This window comes from Macaca mulatta, chromosome 17 (assembly GCF_049350105.2).
Source record: "Macaca mulatta isolate MMU2019108-1 chromosome 17, T2T-MMU8v2.0, whole genome shotgun sequence".
Lineage (NCBI taxonomy): Eukaryota > Metazoa > Chordata > Mammalia > Primates > Cercopithecidae > Macaca > Macaca mulatta.
In genome coordinates this window covers 104,956,850-104,977,664 of record NC_133422.1, presented here as the reverse complement: position 1 = coordinate 104,977,664, position 20,815 = coordinate 104,956,850, and the positions used below count along the sequence as shown (strand labels likewise).

At 49.2% G+C, this 20,815-nt stretch overlaps 1 protein-coding gene across 1 annotated transcript in view; it reads left to right on the top strand.

The window, feature by feature from the left end:
- RAB20 (RAB20, member RAS oncogene family) overlaps positions 1–20,407 on the top strand; it is a 36,822-nt gene extending 16,415 nt beyond the window's left edge. Inside the window, exon 2 of the mRNA XM_001082373.5 lies at positions 19,282–20,407. Coding sequence (XP_001082373.2) covers positions 19,282–19,814 — 533 coding nt within the window. The 3' untranslated portion in view covers positions 19,815–20,407. The remainder of the gene's footprint in view (positions 1–19,281) is intronic.
- Positions 20,408–20,815: the final 408 nt, after the last annotated feature.

Here is a 20,815-nt window from a genome sequence, read left to right as displayed (position 1 = left end):
CCCTCACAGCTGTATTTGGCATCAGCAGGTTTTCCTTTTAGATGAATCAGTTGGAGCACTTGTAGAAAACATGATGAAGATATGATCCTGTCTCTGAGTCTCAGTGATCTCGTCTTAAAACTGCAGTAGTAAACTTTATTTCCAGGGACAGCTTAAATAAGATGACAGATGTACAGGGGCCTAGCATGGTTCTCGGCTCTCAGTAATACAATGTCATCTTCTTTCTCCTGGCACATCGTAGGTTCCCTTAACCTTTGTAAAGGGTGATAAGGATTAAATGGCTGAGGCTTTTTTTTTTTTGGTGCCTGTCTCATGGGGTTTCTCTGCTATGTGAAGGAATCACTTTCAGAATTATGGATTGGAACGGCTCTGGTTGGACATTGACGTTTCGTCTGCCTTACTGTATGCTTGGTCCTGGTTTCCGAGTGAAGACTACGGGATCCACGGTGTTTCTGTGGAGTCAGATCATGAAACAGGAATGTAGAGCTCAGAAGTAAATGCAACATTTTTCCCCACGTCAAGGCTCTGTAGTGATTAATTGCTTAATAATAGAGAATGAAGGACTGTAAAGAGGTCCTTAACATTACAGGGCGTATTTTATAGACTCCTATTGTGTCCTTTTTATATGTTGCTTTGTATTTCCTTCTTTTTGAGGGGGAGTGCAGGAATTTTATCCTCTTCCCGAGGCGGCACTGATGCACTTCTCTGGACTTGTCCAAGCTCCGGGGGGCCCATGTGTCCACCTCAGTCACCACCTCAGCACAAGGAACTTCAAGCTCCTTCTAGTTTTAATATCCTGATGTGTGTAGAGTGAACACTCAGTGAGTGTGAACTTGCTCATTCGTTTATTCAGCACTTTTTGGAGGACTGCCCATAAATCAGATGCTCTGCTAAGCGTGGGCAAGTGGCAGCAGATAGAATACACAGTCCAGTTGGGGAGACGGACCACAGACAAAGAGCATTCACAATACAATTTCCAACACGGGCTGTGACGAAGAGTAGGGGGTGCTAGGATGGGCACTAATTTGGGAGATCTAATTTATTTATTTAATAATTTTTAAATTTTTGTGAGTACATAATAGGTGTATATATTTATGGGGTACATGAGATGTGTTGATATAGGCATGCAATGCATGATAACTGCATTGTGGAAAATGGGGTATCCATCCCTCAAACATTTATCGCTTGTGTTACAAACAACCCAGTTACACTCCTAGGTATTTTTTAATGGAAACTGTGTTAGTCCGTTTTCATGCTGCTGATAAAGACATACCTAAGACTGGGAAGAAAAAGAGGTTTAATTGGACTTACAGTTCCACATGGCTGGGGAGGCCTCAGAATCATGGCGGGAGGCAAAAGGCACTTCTTACATGGTGGCGGCAAGAGAAAATGAGGAAGAGGCAAAAGCAGAAACCCCTGATAAAACCATCAGATCTCATGAGACGTATTCACTACCACAAGAGTAGTGTGGAAAAGACTATGCCCCCATGATTCAGTTGCCTCCCCCTGGGTCCCTCCCACAACATGTGGGAATTCTGGGAGATACAATTCAAGTTGAGATTTGAATGGAGACACAGCCAAACCATATCTAAGACCTACTTGAGATTTGAGGGTGTGTGGTGCGTCACTTTCCCTCAGTGAGGCGCTTTGCCTGTGTTTCCACTCTCACTGTGGCACTCCTCTCTGGTTCTGCATGTGTCTTCCTAGATGTCACCCTCCACAGGCTCTGGTATTCCTGTTTGTCTATGCCACACGTCTCCATGCCTTCTTGACTTCTTTGAGCTGGTTATGACCTAGGCCTGGCTCCTGCATTGAATGAGTTAAATGAGATCTTTAATGTGTCTTTATTTTTACATCTGTATTAGAGTCATGATTTTGCCCTCTTTGGAAAATTATTTTTTAACATGTGTTAGTGTAGACTTGCTTTAAAATCCCACTCATAGATTCAATGCAATCACTATCATCATTCCAATGGCATTTTTTACAGAAATGGAAAAAAAATTCTAAAATTTATGTGAAACACAAAAGACCCAAAATAGCCAGCAAAATTCTTGCTCAATTTTGAGCAATAATAAAGCTGGCAGCATCACACTGCCTGACTTCAAAATATGCTACAAAGCTATAGTAATCAAAACAGCATGACCTCAGCATGAAAACAGACACATTGACCAATGGAACAGGGTAGAGTGCCCAGAAACAAATCCACATGTTTACTGTCAGTTGATCTTTGACAAAGATGCCAAGAACCTTTGGGGAAAGGACAGCCTCTTCAATAAATGGTACCAGGGAAACTGGATATCCATATGCACAACGAAACCAGACCCTTGTCTTACACCATATACAAAAATCAGGCTGGGTGCCTGTAATCCCAGCACTTTGGGAGGCTGAGGCAGGTGGATCACTTGAGGTCAGGAGTTTGAGACCAGCCTGGCCAACATGGTGAAACCGCATCTCTACTAAAAATTAAGAAATTGGCCTGGTGTGGTGGCAGGTGCCTGTAATAGTAGTTATTTAGGAGGCCAAGGCAGGAGAATCACTTGAACCTGGGAGGCGGAGGTTGCAGTGAGCTGAGGTCGCACCACTGTACTCCAGCCTGGGTGACAGAGTAAGGCTCCATCTCAAAAAAAAAAAAAAAAAACAACAAAAATCAACCACGTTTGATTAAAGATTCAAGCATAAGACCTGAAACTATAAAACTATTAGAAGAAAACATAAGAAAAAAGCTTTGCAGTATTGGAGTATTGGTCTGGCTAATGATCCTTTTTTATGTGACTCCAGAAAGTACAGAGAACAAAAGCAAAAATAGACAAATGGGATTGCATCAAACCAAAAAGCTTCTGCAGAACAGAAGAAACAATCAACAGAATAAAGAGAGAACATCCAGAATGGGAGGAGATATTTGGAAAGCATATAGCTGATAAGGGATTAATATCCAAAATATATAAGGAACTCAAACAACTGAGTAACAAGAAAACAACCAGATTAAACAACGAGCAAAGGGCCAGGCGCCGTGGCTCACACCTGTAATCCCAGCACTTTGGGAGGCTGAGGTGTCAGAGGATCACTTGAGGCCAGGAGTTCAAGAACAGACTGGGCAACATAGCAAGACCCTGTCTCTACAAAAAAATAAGAAAAAATAGCCAGGTGAGGTGGTGCACGCCTGTAGTCCCACCTACTTGAGAGGCTGAGGCAGGAGGATCGCTCGAGCCCAGGAGTTTGAGGTTACAGTGAGCCGAGATCACACTACCGCACTCCAGCCTGGGTGACAGAGTGAGACTTTGTCTCTAAAATAAAAATTAAAAAAAAGTAAAATGAGTAAAGGTCCTGAACTAAATAGACATTTCTCAAAAGAAGACATACAAATGGACAACAGGTATAGGAAAAACATGTTCAATATGACTAATCACAGAGAAAGCCAGGTTAGAAGTACAATGAGCTGTCAGGTCACATCTGTTAGAATAGCTGTCATCAGAAAGGCAAAGGGTAAGTGCTAGTGAGGATGTGGAGAAAAGAGAACCCCGCACGCTGCCGGTGGGAACGTGAATGGGTATGGCATGGTGGAAGACATGATGGTTCCTCAAAAAATTAAAACTAGAACTAACAAGCGATCCAGCAGTCCTACTGCTGGGTATCTATCTAGAAGAAAGGAAATCAGTATTTCTCAGAGACATGTGCACTCCCGTGTTCACAGTAGCCAAGATACAGAATCAGCCTAAGCTTCCATTGATGTGCACGGATCAAGAAAATGTGGTAAATATACACCGTGCAGTACTATTCAAGCTTAAAAAGGGGGGAAATCCTGTGGTTTGTGAACCTGGAGGACATCATGTAAGTGAAATAAGCCAGATACAGAAAGATGAATACCACGTGGTCTCACTGATGCCTGGCATCTGAACAAGTTGAACTCACTGAGGCAGAGTGGAATGGTGGTTACAAGAGGCTGGCAGGTGGGTGGAGAAAGGGAATTGGGGAGCTTTTAATCAAAGGCTACAGAGATTCAGTTCTGCAGGCTGAATCAGTTCTTCAGGTCTAACACAGAGCCCCAGGCAGGTGACTGTAGTTAACAGTACCATGTCATAGGCTTGAAATTGGCTGAGAGTGTGGAGTTGAAATGTTCTCACTGGACACGCATGGTAACTATGTGCAGTGATAGATGTGTTAATTAGCTTAATGGGGTAATCATTTCATAATACATCAAAATATGTTGTACATTTTAAATATGTACCAATTTTGCTTGTCATTTATACCCCAGTAAAGCTGAGAAGAAAATACAGCAAGTGTTCTGATTAAAAACAACAACAACAACAACAAAAAAAAACCAACGAACACCCTTATTATTTGGCAGTTCCTTCCCCAGGCTGATTGCACCCTGTTCCTGTTGGTGGTGATCACTGGTTACTGTCTCTGTGGGTGAGCATCTGGGGTCTCTCATTCCAGATGTGTAAAATGTGGACACAGATAGTGGGGAGAAAGAAATGCAACTGTGAGTACGTGTATGTGTGCATGGCATGTACGTGCATGTGTGTGAGTGTGTGTGTGTCTTGACACTCTGCCTGACCCATGAAGTAAACTTGCAATCAGCTCTTAGGGAAGTCTGTGGAAGGAACACTGACTTGGTTAAAGGAATCAGATCCAGTTGATTCAGGGACACTGAGGAAGCTGAGCCCCAGGCAGGCGAAGGGCTCAGGCCCAGATAATTCCACTTATACCAAGATTAGGGCAGGCAGTTCCCTGCTAACCTGGCTGCTTGTCCTGGAAAATGAGAAGTCAGAAGGAATGGAGGAAGTTTTAAATACTTTCCAAGTTGACATTGTCACTGGAACTCTTCTGGTGAATCTTGTGTGAATGAGAAGATAAGAACAAGGTGAGCTTTCAGTGTGGCAGTTGTATTGCTATTGTGCCTGGGCTGATAACAATTTCTGGATTGTTTGAAGACACTTTGTTCCCATTTGCTAAAGCTGTTGCCCTATTGTTTACTTAGCCAGGCACTTTTCTACAGCAGTTGCAAAAGCACATTCTAAACCTAATTAATTCCAAATCTGATTAACTCTGGCCCTACCCTGTGCCACAGCCCCAGGCGGAAGGGATGTTCCTAAGGCCTGGGGTCAGCTTTCACTGCTTGAGGAATCTGTTGCTGTGCTGTGACCTGCTGTGACCTGTGACCGTGACCAGGTGGACAGTATCAGAGGAAGGCAGGAGAGTGGTGAGGTGTGAAAAGATCAACTGTCAGGTTTTATTTAGAGTGAGGGGGGTGGTCGACTCTCACCTTGGGTTGATGAGAGGCTGAAGCGTGGCTGTCTCCTCCTCTGCAACGTCCTCAGGCTGGCAGCAGCAGAACCCAGGACCCAACCAGGCCTCCTGAGCCAGATTCTGCACTTTAACCCGATGGCCAGGTGACTCCCATTCCAGGGGTGTAGGCAGCTGCGCAGGGCTTGCTGCAGCCCAGCAGAGACGAGCCCCGTGAGGGTTGGGCAGCGGAGAGCATGCTGTTCCAGCTCCTCGCCTTCTTCGTAGACACTATTTTGCATGAGAGAGAGAGATACGTACATATTCCATATATAATGTGGAGGTTTGTTTTTTTTTTTTTTTTTTGAGGCGGAGTCTCGCTCTGTCGCCCAGGCTGGAGTGCAGTGGCGCGATCTCGGCTCACTGCAAGCTCCGAATGTGGAGGTTTTTATTGTGGTGTAATATACATAACAAAATGTACCATTTTAACTTTTTTTTTTTTTTTTTTTTTGAGACGGAGTTTCACTCTTGTTGCCCAGGCTGGAGTGCAATGGTGCGATCTCAGCTCACTGCAACCTCCGCCTCCTGGGTTCAAGAGATTCTCTTGCCTCAACCTCCCGAGTAGCTGGGATTAGAGGCACCCACCACTCCGCCTGGCTAATTTTGTATTTTTAGTAGAGACAGGGTTTCACCATGTCGGCCAGGCTGGTCTCGAACTTCTGGTCTCAGGTGATCCACCTGCCTCGGCCTCCCAAAGTGCTGGGATTACAGGCGTGAGCCACTGCACCTGGTCTCCCTGTTTAGATTTAAAAAGTTTTCTTAATATGATATTTATAATTAAGTCTTGACTTTGAAACAGGTTAGAACGTGCTTTGAAAAGAGCTGAAATCATTTTAGTTTTACTTTATTTGGAGATGTTAGCAAATACCTGCACGTTTGATAATCTCATTCTAAAAATTCATTGTTACAGGATAACAGAGTATCTATTGAAAGTAAAGGAGATTGGATTAGATATGCTGGCATGTGCCAGTGTGTATTGTAAAGCTAAATCTGTTATATAAGTGTATTTTTTGGGACTTGCCTGTTTTTGTTAATATCGGAGTATTAAAGAACATGTCTTTGAGTAATTTGGTTTTGTCATTGAACTATTTTTAGTAAATTCATGTCTGAAGAGTGACATGATTTGAGAACTAAGCATCTTATTGCTTTACATTAGTCATTTTTCCAGAAGCCAAGTAATGAGCCACAGGATTGGAACTACTTTATCGGCAGGTAGTGATTTGAGTGGTTCATATGGCCTAGGACACTTGCTTTGTTTTTAGTTTATCCTTCAAATCATTGAGCAGAGACAGCAGAAATGACACATGCAGGTTTGGGTAAAAATGCATTGATGTGGCCAGGCGCAGGTGCTTGATTGAGCCGCTCGTTACGTCTAGGACATGGTGTTGGTCCCACCCTGAGGTTGGTCTGTCCATGACGAGACATTTTCCTCCTCATGAGTTTAATGGCAGCTTCCTCTTCAAGGCGTGGACAATTGATGGCTTCTTTGGCTGGACAAATCATTCGTTTTTCTTTGATAACTTTTTCAGTCATTACCGCCTCTTCTTATATTTCTGAAGGACAGTGAACTGGACAACTTCTTGTTGTGTAAATTGGGTTAGAGGGCATTGCTTATTCTTATACTAGTGGCATGCGGTTGATGTACAACAGTGAAGCTGCCAGGCGTGGTCGCTCACGCCTGTAATCCCAGCACTTTGGGAGGCCGATGTGGGAGGACTGCTTGAGTACTGGAGTTCCAGACCAGCCTGGGCAATAATAGTGAGACCCCATCTGTACCAAAAAAAGTAAGAATAAAAATTACCCAGGTGTAGTGGCGCCAGCCTGTAGTCCCAGCTACTTGGGAGTCTAAGGCAGAGGATTGAACCTGGGAGGTCACAGCGGCAATGAGCTATGACTGCACCACTGCACTCCAGCCTGGGTGACAGAGCGAGACCCTGTGTCAAAAAAAAAAAAAAAAAAGTACAAGTAAAATAAACATAAAAACAACCCCCCACCCCGAAAAAAAAAAGCCATTTTAGATATTCCTGTGCATGTGATTTCTGTGAGCTGTAACTTGTTTCCGGAAGCGAGCAGTTCTGCTGATGGGCCTGGAGGTGACCCTGCCTCCTCCTCTCTGAGCTTTGGTTGTCTGAGTTCAGTGTTCTCTGGCCCATCCTCACTGACTTCTCCTTTAGTGGAGTTCACTGAAGTTCATCATCATCTTGGTTTTCCCCCCGCTTTCCTCGGGGAGAGGAAGTGGGGAGGCAACGGAAGCAGAAGCTTGTCTTGGCTGCCTGACTCTCACATGGACCTTGGTGAGAGGAGACGTCATTCTTCCTGACTTTCGGTGCCTGTCTAGGGGGAGGCCATCCACCTGCCGCCCAGTCCATGCTTTAGTAGGGGTCTGAGTCACCAAGCCCCACAAAGTGGGGGGCTTCAAACAGCAGAAGCTTATCCTCTCCCCATCCTGGAGGTGGGGTCTGAACTGGCATCAGCAGGGCCGTGCGCCTCGGGAACCTCCAGGGAGAGGCTGTCCCCGCCACTCTGCAGCTCCTGACTCGTGCTGGCCGTCCTTGCCTGCGGAGCTGTGGCTCTCATCTCTGCCTCTGTTTCCCTGTGGTCTCATCCCTGGGGGTCAGCCTTCACCTCATCTTCGCCCGTGTGTCTCTGTGTGTCTTCTCTAATAAGGACACCAGTTAGATTGGATTAAGGGTCTGCCATACTCCATGGGGTCACATTTTAGCTCATCACTTCTGCAGAGACCCTGTTTCCAAATGAGGCCACATTCACGGGCCTTCATCAGAGATGAAGACTTGAACATATATTTTTGGAACCCATAGTAATACATTTATGATTTCATTTTTAAACAAAAGTGGTGTTTCCTGCCCTCTGGCTCACCTTCAAGGAGAGAAATGAAATCCATTTCTGTGTTCGAAGGTCCTGCGCAGCTTCAAACAGGACCCGGAGCCTCGGGCACTGCTGCTGGGCCGAGAGCTCGGTGTGGTCCGTGGGCGCTTAGCAGCGCGGGTCCAGCCCCTGCGTGGAAGGCCTGGGCCCGGCGTGCGGGTGCGTGCGGTGCTTCACGGCTGCCTGTGAAAAGTTAGTCACTGCACGGGCGTTTTATGGAAGGGCCCAAGCTGTGAGGCGCTCAGAGCAGGCAGGAGGAGGAGAGGTGGAATCGAGAGAATGGGCTCTAATCCCGCCAGCAGAGTCTCTGAGCCTCGACTTGCTGATCTGCGAAAATAGCAAACAGAGACTTCCCAGGGTGATCTGAGGATCCACGAAGACGCGACCCACGCAGTGGCTGTATGAATTAGCCCCGTGCGTTATTTATTCATTTCTGTAACTTCACGTCTCCGTCATGCCTGTTCCGAGTAGCCCGTGAGTGTCTGCTGTGGTCCAGGAGCTGTACCTGGCGTTCGGGGTGGGTTCCGGTCGGGGGTCTCCGGCTCTGAGCAGAGTCTGCTCTGTGCTGTCCAGCATGGTAGCCACTGGCCACACGTGGCTTGGACTTAGAGATGTGGCTAGTTCTAGGTGAGATGTGTGCTTTTCACGAGGAAGAATTCTGAATTTAAATTCCTCATTACATTCTCCGTTTCCCTGCCAATAAAAGATGTTCCTGGGCTGGGCACGGTGGCTCAGGCCTGTAATCCCAGCACTTTAGAAGGGTGAAGCGGGTGGATCACTTGAGCTCAGGAGTTTGAGACCAGGCTGGGCAACTTAGTGAGACTGCATCTCTACTAAAAATTAAAAAAATTAGCCAGGTGTGGTAGTACATGCCTGTAGTCCCAGCTGCTTGGGGGGGCTGAGGTGGAAGGATTGCTCGAGCCCAGGAGGATGAGGTTGCAGTGAGCCATGATTGTGCCGCTGCACTCCAGCCTGGGTGACAGAGCGAGACCCTGTCTCTATTTAAAAAAAAAAAAAAAAGATGTTGCTGGATATGTCTTCTGCTGTTCGTTTTGGAAATCACATTTTTCCGATTTTACTGTGTCGTTGTTGAACAGCTGGCAGGAGAGGACTTGTGCATTTATGGTGAGGTCCGGTTTTGTGGAGCTCACACTCTTTTTGAAACCTGCTAGGAAGTCCCCCGGGGTGCACAGTAGGGGAGGTTCCTATTGGATCAGCGTTTAGAAAGATAACTGCCCGGGCAAGGAACCCTCAATGAAGAAGTGGCCAGTTTGGGTCAAAGTGATCCTTGCAGTTTTCTGAAAAGCCCCTCTCATGCCACTTCCCCTGCCCTGGACATTTGGCTGAGGGGCAAGGCAGGCATCAGGGCGTGGTCGGCACCCTTGGCCGGCACACCCGTACATCGTGGTGGCAGCACCTCTTTGCTTGTGGGGGGCTTGGCCTTAGGAGACAGCCTGAAAAGGGGGGAGCTGCACGGGCCTCTCTGGAGAGCGTCAGCTTTGCAGACAGCCTCCATCCCAGGGAAGCAGCCAGGCTTCCCCAGAGAAACAGACCCAACAGGGTGTGTGTGAACTGAGGCAAGGTTGCTGTGTCGCTGTCTGGGGGCTGAATTCCTTCCTCTCTGGAAGAGCTCAGTCTTTGCTTCTTGGGCCATCAGCTGATTAGACACGGCCCACCACATCACAGAGGGCCATCTGCTTTCTCACGTCCACTGATGGAAATGCTGATCCCACCTAAAAAACACCTTCCCGGCCATGTCCAGGCTAGTGCGGGACCAAACTGCTGGGCACCGGGGCCCAAACACATACAGTTCCCCATCACGGTGGGTGGAGACTGGCAAGCCCGTTGGCTCTCTGGAGGCGCTGGTGCATGTGCGTTCTTGGGGGAGGGCCTGCCCACTGCATGGGGCCTCTGCCTGCTGGCTCTCCACTTTCCACATACTGGCGGGGACAGGTGTGTCCAACCAGGCCCTGTGCTGGCTCCAGGCAGCCCAGCTCCATTCATGCACCTGGGGACTCTCGTGGGCCCTCCTTATTGCACTAAAATCAACAAGCAGGTGAATACAGTGTTGGTTATAGTAATCAATTATTCTTTTCTAATGCTTCTGAGGGGATGGTTACTTCCATATCCCATTCTCTCTTTTTGAGGTAGGGTCTTGCTCTGCTGCCCAGGCTAGAGTGCAGTGGCACTATCACAGCTCACTGCAGCCTCAGCCTCCTGGGCTTAAGCGATCCTCCTGCCTCGGCCTCCCTGAGTAGCTGGGACTACAGGCACATACCACCATACCCAGCTAATTAAAAAAATTTTTTTGTAGAGACAGGGACTCACTGTGTCACCCAGGCTGGTCTCTAAAACTCAGGGACTCAAGGGGTCCTCCCACCTTGGCCTTCTGAAGTGCTAGGATTACAGGTATGAACCACTGTGCCTGGCCTCAACACACCATTATTTAACCAAGTTCACTATCAGATAGTTTAAAACAACAAGCCTAGAGGGAATGTAGATCATGCCTGTGGAGATGGCCCCATGACTCTAAACTTTAGCCAAAACTCATCAACTTTACAAAATAGAACTAAAATAACCTTTTGGCTTGTGTTTGTGGATGCAACCTGCAAACACGCGAAAAAACATGTATTTTTGAACAATGTCTGATGAGAAGTACGTCACAGCTGCTCTAGGCTGTGTTGCTGCTGGTGCCATTGCTGGAGTTGCTTATTTTGCTCCCATCTCTGGTCTGAAAGGAAAAGATTCACTTTTCCTTTCCTCAGGCTGTCACATTGATGTTTTGTGAGCTCCCTGCCAGGGGGCTGTCCGATCTGGCAAGGCAGAGAACTCATCTTAAAAGTTTCTATTCTCTGCTGGGCACAGTGGCTCATGCCTGTGACCCCAGCACTTTGGGAGGCCAAGTTGGGAATATAGCATGAGCCCAGGAGGTCAAGATTAGCCTGAGCAGCATAGCAGGTCCCCATCTCTACACAAACATAAAACAAATTAGCTGGGTGTGGTATGCACCTGTGGTCCCAGCTACTGGGGAGGCTGAGGTGGGAGGAACACTTGAGCCCAGAAGATGGAGGCTGCATTGAGCCATGATTGTACCACTGCACTTCAGCCTGGGTGACAGAGCAAGACTCTGTCTCAAAAAAATAATAATTAAATAAAATAGGCCGGGCGCAGTGACTCACGCCTGTAATCCCAGCATTTTGGGAGGCCAAGGTGGGTGGATCACTTGAGGTCAGGAGTTCGAGACCAGCCTGGCCAACGTGGTGAAACCCTGTCCCTACTAATAATACAAAAATTAGCTGGGCATGGTGGTGTGTGCCTGTAATCCCAGCTACTAGGGAGGCTTAGGCAGGAGAATTGCTTGAACCCGGGAGGTGGAGTTTGCAGTGAGATCGCATCGCTGCACTCCAGCCTGGGCAACAGAGGAAGACTCTGTCTCAAAAAAAAAAAAAAAAAAAAAAAAAAGTAAATAAATAAATAATAAAAGTTCTGTTGTCTCAGTGTTTGCATTTCCTGGTAGGGCTCACTTTTCAATGAATTGGAATACCAAGCTTTCTAATTCTCACATTTCAATAGCTGCCCTTTGATTTCCCACTTGCATTGGCTAAATTGCTGATTTTCACTCCTGGTGCACATGGTACTCACCTGGGGAGCTTTTAAAGCTGATACCAATGCCAGCCCCGCTTCTGATCCTGGCAGCTGGGTCAGGGTCTGAGCATCAGCATATTTTAAGTCTCCCCACCCCATGCTTAAGATGTGAGCCAAGGGTGTCTGTGGTTTCTGATGGCTGTCTCAACCCACTCTCTTATTTACACCATTAGTACAAGTGACACAACCCTTGGGGTAGAAGCGTGGCTGTGTTTGGCTTTGGGAAGGCTGAAGAGTGAAATGGAAAGCACTTGCGCAGTTTTCAGTTCCCCAACAGCAGATCGGGATTACTGTGGCTGCTGACTTCCCTTCCTCTTGTGCCTGAACCCTGGGCCACGTCCGCTCCACTGATCTGGCAACATCCGGAGCACCCCCAGGACCAGAGAGAAGGTCATCATCTGAGAATAAGAAACGTAGAAGACTGGTACACTGCAAACGTGCCCAGTCGGCCCCAGGAGGTAGTGTGTAAATGGAGGGATGACGAGACCCGGGACATGGGCAGCCCTGGGATGGTGGCGTCTATCCTTAGGTTTGGGAAGAATCTCACGATTTATGGAACAAACATTTCTATTATAGGGCCTAATATGCTGGGCACAGCTCCAGGCAGTTTACCTGTGTGCAGATTCTGGTTTCTCAGCCACCCTTTGGCAGGTGCGACCCACAGTTTAGTGACGGGGAAACTGAGGTACCGCTTGTCTAAGTGACTTGCCCAAGGTCACGTGGTGCGGATTTGAATGTAGTCTGTCTCTAGAGTGGGGGCCCTTTACCGGAATGCTCTACGGTTCCTGCGCAGTGAATTAGCCGGCACTTCCAGGATAGTTCTCTGCGTAAAATGTGGAGCTCCCGGGAAGGCGGCTGCGCTCTGCAAATGCCTGTGCTCTGTGGGATCACAGGGTGGAGGGAGGCTTTTCTCCTGCCAGGCAGCCCACCTTCCTCTGCTTCCAGGGGTGGTTAGACCAGACTCCCTGGGGTGCCTGTCGCCAGTGTGCTTGTCAGGGCTCCACCCCTCCTGTGTCCGTTGCCTACTTCCTTCTCCATCTGTGCCTCAGTTTCTCCTGTGAAACATGGGAAGGGGAAGCCTGCATGAGCATCATAAACCCTGAGGACTCACACTGTGCTGGCCATGCTTCTTCCCATCGCTGATGCAGCGCTTCCTGTCCTTGATACGGGGACGGGATCGTGGAAGTTAACAGCTCATTCCCTGCTATAAATTACCAAGTCCTGTTCTGGCTTCCATTTCTCTTGTTTAGACAGAACGTAAACCTCATAAAGTGAGTGGAATTAGCTCTTCAGGTGAACAGACACAATTGTGTTTTTAGATCTGTAAATTCCAGAAACAAACCTGGTGGGACCTGCCTCCCCAGGACCTGTGTCTGTGTAGAGGTGGGGCAAGTGGGACCTGCCTCCCCAGGGCCCTGTCTGCAGTTGGGGGCGGGGCGTCTTCAACTCTGGCCGCTCTGGACTCGCCAGTTAAAATCCTGGTCAGTTTTGCTGCGTTGCAATGGTTTGTCTAACAGTGTGGCTGATCAGACACTGGAGGCGTTATTACAGATTCAGGCTTCCCTCACCACCAGGGGTAACTGACGTCTTTGTCTGTATGTGCTGGTGACATAAAGCTTAGCAGATCACTTATGGATTTGCTACACAGACGAGTAAATAATTCCTGCACAGGTCGAACCTAGAGCCCCAGGCTCCTGTCACTCACCCATCTTCCCATCTGCTTGGCCCGAAGACAGCCCAGGCTAAAAGGCGGGAGAGTCTGGCGGAAGGCTGGGCTCCCTCCTTGGGCTCAAACCCCTGCCCCTAGCCCTGATGATGTGCTGGAGCAGCAGGCCGGTGTTGGTAGTGGCCACGCAGGCTCGGCAGCCTGGCTCCGTTCACCAGACCAGGGTTGGCGGCTCACTGATCCTTGGCTGCACTGGTTGAATTTGAACCCATTTGTGATTTTTCTCTTTTGCCCTGTTTCTGGGGCAGCCTGAGGCTCTGGCATCCCCAGAATTGGATGTGAGGCGGTTTATTTCTCCAGGAAAGTCCAAGTAAACTATCAGAATTCTTAGCGCTTTGGCTTCAGGATTGGTACTGAGGGACTCCAGTCTGGGGGAGAAGGCAAGAGAGAAAGAGATGCCTGATCCTGTTTCCAGGGAGAGGGACTTTGAAGTAGCCAGTTTAAGCCCATACTTGTAGACAGGAAATCAACACTCTGAGAGATACAGGGGCTGACATATGTATGGGGTGGGCAGCAGGGGCTGACGGCCCAGCTCAGAGCACGTTCACAAACTACCAGAAAACGCATGAGGGTCCTTGGATTCAAATACACTGTAAATCCATCAAAGCCAAGTGCAAAAGGTCAAGTTGTAGTGACACTATCTTATCTTCATTGTCTTATGTTCACTGTCATGCCTTAAATACCAGAGCCCCTACTCAAATTCAATTAGGATTAAATTCAGAACTTCTGTTCCCCGCGGGACTGGCCCTTCTTGGTGTGGACAATGCGCTCATTGACAGCAGCCTGAATATTCCATTAGCAATCCTAAAAGCTATACATTATCTCCAAAGCAGTATTTTAGAATTTCAGATATGAAAACTGCTTGCTTGTAAATTCTTTAGCTGGGGCAACTGCATTTAATTGTTTTGCATTCATTAATGGGGAGATAACAGATTATAGAGTTCAAGCAACAGTTCTTACTTTTTTCTGGCTAGCATTTGTGATTCTTCAGTGGCCACTTCCTTTCATTACTAAGATCTTTCCTTTTGTATTATTATTTCTTTTTTTAGTTTCTTAAAGGCGAAGCAGACATTTTTATGCGGAATGAAAAACTATTTTCGGCATAGGCATCAACAGTTCTCCCTTTGGTCCTAGTGAACTATGTAACAGAGACTTGAAAAAAATTCTTCTGGGGTAGCTGGAATGTCCCTCACTCCGCGTTCCCATAGTCATACTCTTGTGAAATCTGGTAGGTAGAAGCTGATGACATTTTTAGCTCACGTAAAAACCTCGTGATGCCTGGACTGTTATCTATGGGATTAGTGTGCCTGAAACAAAAGTCTTAGTACTGTGGCAATTATGGAGAAGCATTTTTCTTTCTTTTCTGTTTTTTTTTTTTTTTTTTTTGAGATGGAGTTTCACTCTTGTTGTCCAGGCTGGAGTGCAGTGGCGCTATCTCAGCTCACCGCAACCTCTGCCTCCCAGGTTCAAGCAATTCTCCTGCCTCAGCCTCCCAAGTAGCTGGGATTACAGGCATGCACCACCACGCCCCGCTAATTTTGTATTTTTAGGAGAGACGGGGTTTCTCCATGTTGGTCAGGCTGGTATCAAACTCCCGATCTCAGGTGATCCACCCGCCCTGGCGTCCCAAAGTGCTGGGATTACGGGCATGAGTCTCTGCCCCCGGCCTTTTTCTTCTCTTTATTATTACCATTTCAAATTTATTTTAGAGATGGGGTCTCACTCTGTTGCTCAGGCTGTAGTGCAGTGGCATGATCGTAGCTCACTGCAGCCTCAAACTCCTTGGCTTAAGTGATCTTCCCTCCTCAGCCTCCCGAGTAGCTGGGATTACAGGCATGTGTCCCCATGCCTGGTTAATTTAAAAAAAAAAAAATATATATATATATATGTACATATATATATATATATAGAGAGAGAGAGAGAGAGAGAGAGAGAGAGAGAGAGAGAGGAGTACAGGCATGTGTCCCCATGCCTGGTTAATTTAAAAAAAATATATATATATATATACCTATATATATACACACACACACATATATATAAATTTTATATATATATAGAGAGAGAGAGAGAGAGGAAGAGAGAGAGAGAAGAGCCTTGCTGTGTTGCCCAAGCTGGTCTCCAACTCCTGGCTTCAAGTAATCCTCCTGCCCTAGCCTTTTCTTTTTTAAGCTAATGCCTGCTATATTGGGGTTTAAAGGCTCTTGATCATCATCTTCTGTAGTGGGAGAATGACTGGATCTGGGGGACACTGTTTGGTTTCTGCCTGCTGGGGTCCAGGCCAGCTTGACCGGAAACGGACTGACTTCTCAGTCTGAAGCTGACCCCGGTAGGCATGCGGAAGGGAGGAATGTCGCCCTTCAGGTGCTGAATTCCAGCGCACAAGCTGCTTGCCAACAGGGTGGCTCTGTCGCCCAAACCACAGCATTCCCAGGCTGGCTTTTCCCAGAAGAGGGAGGTGACCCGGCTAGCTCTGGCACTTTGACCCTCAGACTGGCAGCAGGGCACATTCTTCTGCCTCCTACCAGAGCTGGTCTGGGCTCAGCTCCCAGCTCACTTTCCCTCCCATCCCCGAAGGGCACACTGTCGGCTTTGCTGAAGGGGAGCTGGAACCCACGCTCGGGGCCTGGGAGACCACAGTGGTCAGTAGTCAGGTCCGTCTGGCTCTTCTCGCAGGACATGAGTGTGTGTCTCTGTGGGATCCTCTCCCCAGGGTTGCCCAAAGGGTGACCAGCCTGCCTCACAATTCAGGCAGCATCGCCTAGCAAGGTTTGAGGACTTGGTGTCATCAGAATGTGGCCATTTCAGGAGACTGGGGATGGAAATGGGATGAAATTGGGTTGTGTTTCTTGGCTATTTGGCTCTGAGTGGTGGTTTATTGGCAAAGGACAGTCTGCCTTAGGGAGCCACATATGTGTAGGTGTTGTGCGTTCAGTCCATGCTCCAAAGCCCCACAGACCAAGCGTCCTTAACTTCATTTGTGTCAAGATCCCCTTGGCCCCCGAGGCATATGAGCCAAGGACCCCTTCTCAGAACGCTGTGCCCAAGTACGTGTAGCCACATACAAAGGTAACCAGCTGTCCTTAAGTACAGCCATCCAGAGCCTTTTAAAATTACGATTGGTATGTGGTCCATGGTCCACATATTAATGAATGAAGGCGTGGCAGGCCTGAAGGGTCGTCAGCATCGCACTGGAGTGTCTGAGGCGGCTGGCATGCGGATGGAGGCACCTGCTGGCCTTGTTGGTGATGAGTGCCCCTTACCGCCATTTCTGCCGTTTGCTGCCAATATTTATAGTGGAAGGAAGTGGTAAATTTCAGGTAGAGCGTGGTGAAAACAAAGATGACATTTTCTCCCACATTCAAGGTCATGGACCCTATGAATTTGGTTTATGACCCCAGTGGTTAAGAGCCCTTGCTACTGGTCGATGCTGTCCACACACTCAGGGGAAGTTGCCCTCAGAGTGACATGGGACTTCTATAATTTAGAAGCTGCCGATGATGGGCCAGTGTTGCATTTTGGTTTGCCTAAATGTGATCTTTAGAACATTTTGAATTAGTTTTGAATGCTTAAAACTTGGGAGATTAAAATCCACATTGTTAGCTTCTTTTTAAAAAATCAAAATCAGGCTTACTTTTCCCAGGGAAGGGATTGGAATGGGGCCTGGACACTCCCTGGGTGCCACCTCTCTCTGCCCCAGCGCCCCAGCAGCCTCATCCTTGTTCAGAGGCACTTGACCTTGCGTTCTGAGCTTGAGAGTGGAGGCCAGTGCTGTTGTCAGTCGTTCCCAGCTCTCCCTCCTCTTGGTCTAAGGGCATGGCCCGGGAGGCCACACATGCCCCGGGGAGGAGGGGAGGAGCTGGCCTGCAGCTTCCAGGGCTGTCTGCAGAGGCTCCTTGGGATGGCGTCTGAGCACAGGTCTCAGTCTCATTCCTCTTCGAAAGCGTGCCCCTGGCAGGTGTGGTGGGGAGCAGGTGCTTTGTGGTTGGAAGATCTCACTTAGGGTTTGCTCGTTGGTGATTGAAACAGATTCATCACCAGGAGCGCCTGTGAAGCCCCTTCCTGCCAGCAGGGAGGCCCATGCCACACACAGCCTGCTCGGTCCGCCAGAGGCAGGTGGGGGCCATAGTGCATGCTGCCGCCTCTCCCACAGCTGCTTCCTGAGAGCTCATCGCCCCATCGCGGCAGATGTGCCCAACGATGAAAAGCATGCCGAGGCCTGGAGGACATACCAGCAGGCGTGCTCGGCTGGGCCCTCCCTGCTGGGGACTGTCACCTGCTGTGTGCACTGCACCTGTCCCAGGAACACCTCCGCTTGTGGGAGTCTGTCCTCCAAATCTGAGTATGCAGAAAGCTTGTGCTACAGGCAGGAGTGTAGAATTCTGCCAGAAAGTTCCTGGGTAGCCCTTGAGTGGACTGGCAGGGAGCTGCCTGCCGGTGGGGAGGTGAGCAGGCCCCCTTGGGGATCTGTGCACTGCTGGTGGGATAGAAAGGTGGCCCTGGGGCAGATGTCGGGAACAGGACACCATGGATGTGCAGGTGTTACCTGTGGGGAGTGTATTCTGACCCGGGTTGGTTTGGTTAGATGATTGCATTGTAAAAGTACACAGAGACCAGGACCTTTTAATCCCCCTTTTTAGCCATCAATTTGGGGGCCTCTGCATTTATATACAGGGTGCTGGCGGGTGTTCCAGTGCCCTGGCCCAGCCTCCCTCGAGCGCTGCTGTGCCTGACTCCCCCACACTTCAGTCTCCTCGTGGAAGGCGTGTGTGCCCTCACCGACCTTGTGAGGCCGAAGTGCTGGGGGCACGGGGAGAGCGGAGGCCCACGCTCCAGGCACTGCAGGGTGTGTGCCAGCTGGTCCCGTTCCCTGCCAGACCCAGCGACAGACAGCACCTTGTCAGCAGCCAATGTGTTGGCGTTGAGCCGTGTCCCGAGGGTTTGATCTCGACCTGGAAATGTTTTGGGAGCAGGCTCCCAACTTGCCTGCAATTGCGCGCACCTCTGTCTGTTTTAAAGCCTGGAGGGCAGGTGGGGCTGCGGCACCCGCAAGAAGTGCAAACGCTGAGGCCTGGCTCCTCAGGGATTCAGATTCCAGTGAGGGAGAGAAGAGGTCCGCTGTGTCCTAAAAATACTGTGAACACTGCAAGGTGCTGTGTGACTCTGGCAGGTAAGTGCAGGTGTGGTTTACAACCCCTGTTGCGAACTCAGAAGCTCTCCCCGCAGCGCCTCCTGGGCAGGGCAGCACGGGGCAGCTGGGAGCACCCACGGGCTGTAGGAGGAGGAGGGTGAAGGGACATGAGCACACTTAGCTTCCAGAGCCTGCGTTCCTGAGTCAGTTTCTATCTCAGCAAGGGCCTTGGCCGTCGCTGCCTTTTTCTGGATATCGGTTCTTGATTCCTTCCATCTCCAGCCACGGCTGGGGCCATAGCTCCATTGGAGTTGGTACTTGAAGGCAGGGAGGGCTGTGTGAATGCCTGAGGCCTGTTCTTCCTGAACATTCTTAGATTCGATTTCCCATCTACTCTGGGCACCCAACAGCTTGTTTTCTCGAGGGGCTTCCTGCTCTGGGGATGGTGCCCATGGGGGGCACGTTCTCCATCAACTATGTTTAAGCGTTTCATCCTGTATGTATTACCCTAAAAATAAACATCCCTGTGGGACGCTCCCTTGCAGTGTGGCTGGTGGCTGTGTTCTGAGATGAGAGATAACCAGTCTTTCTGTCCCTCTTCTCCCACCAGGGCGGGAGCAGTTCCATGGTCTGGGCTCCATGTACTGCCGGGGGGCAGCCGCCATCATCCTCACCTATGATGTGAATCACCCGCAGAGCCTGGTGGAGCTGGAGGACCGGTTCCTGGGCCTGACAGACACGGCCAGCAAAGACTGCCTCTTCGCCATCGTGGGGAACAAAGTGGACCTCACTGAGGAGGGGGCCTTGGCGGGCCAGGAGAAGGAAAAGTGCAGTCCAGATACGGATGCCGGGGACTGTGTCTCCCCCAGGGTGCCTAAGCAGGTGCAGCTGGAGGACGCCGTGGCCCTTTATAAAAAGATCCTCAAGTACAAGATGCTGGATGAGCAGGACGTGCCGGCCGCTGAGCAGATGTGCTTTGAGACCAGCGCCAAGACCGGCTACAATGTGGACCTCCTGTTCGAGACCCTGTTTGACCTGGTGGTGCCAATGATCTTACAGCAGAGAGCCGAGAGGCCGTCACACACAGTGGATATATCTAGTCAGAAGCCGTCCAAGAGGACCAGATCTGGGTGTTGTGCCTGACTTTCCAGGGCCTCCTGGACTCAGACTGTGCATGTGGGAAGGGGACTGACCAGGCAGGCTGTGATCTGAAAGGAGCAAGCAACACCAAGGAATTATTTTTCCAGAGTGACACACGCAGCAGAACGTTGGAGTGGAAACGATGGCTGGCTATGAAGAGGAGGGCAATGTGCGTGGTCTCCTCGGTCTCTGTCAGAGGGGTGGGGAGGTGGGGAAACAGGAATCTTCTGCAAAGCCCAATCTGCAGAGTCGAGAGCCCTGGCACTCTCTGCCTCACTGCCTGGCACTGGTCCTTTGCAGCCAGCCTGCGACGGCCCCTCACCCTTGCACAGGCAGAAACCTGCAACTGCACCTGCACCTCTGACCCTTTCGGCACCCTGGCTTGTTACCACGTCCTGCAGCTTCGACATTTCTTGTTCCCAAGCGTTTCTCTTCACTGTGAGTTGCCTTTGGTCCTCCCACTTGGTACTTGTATCTTGATGCTTGATAATCCTGACTCTAGACATGCTCATTTGTACAAAATCAGGAATAACTGTTTTTATACTGATTGCGGCAATGTGGGTTTCATGTATTATTAAAGAGGATTTTGGGAAACACTTGAGTATTGAGACTGAACTGACTTCATTTGCACCCCCAGTCCCAGGGACTCTTTTTGGGGTAGGGTGGGGGGCGCTGGGGAGATGGCTGCGAACTTGAGATACGTCTCTCTTTCTGCGGAAGCTGTGTGAAATCCTTACCAATTGCAGAATATTTAGATTGGCCCATCTGCCTAGTTTTCTTGATGACTTGAATTCCAATAATAGTAGCAAAGCTAAAAGCTCTGGTTCTGCTGAAGTGTGGGGCACCCGAGCACCCAGGTCTCTGAATCAGAAACCCCCCTCGGGTCTGCTGCTGCTGGCCATGGGGTGGCTACTTTATTGGAAGATGCCAGACAGAGACGCCGGGAGACAGTAGATTTGTTTTCCCAGAAATGTGACTGAACGAAAGCAGGCCGGGGTCGGGGC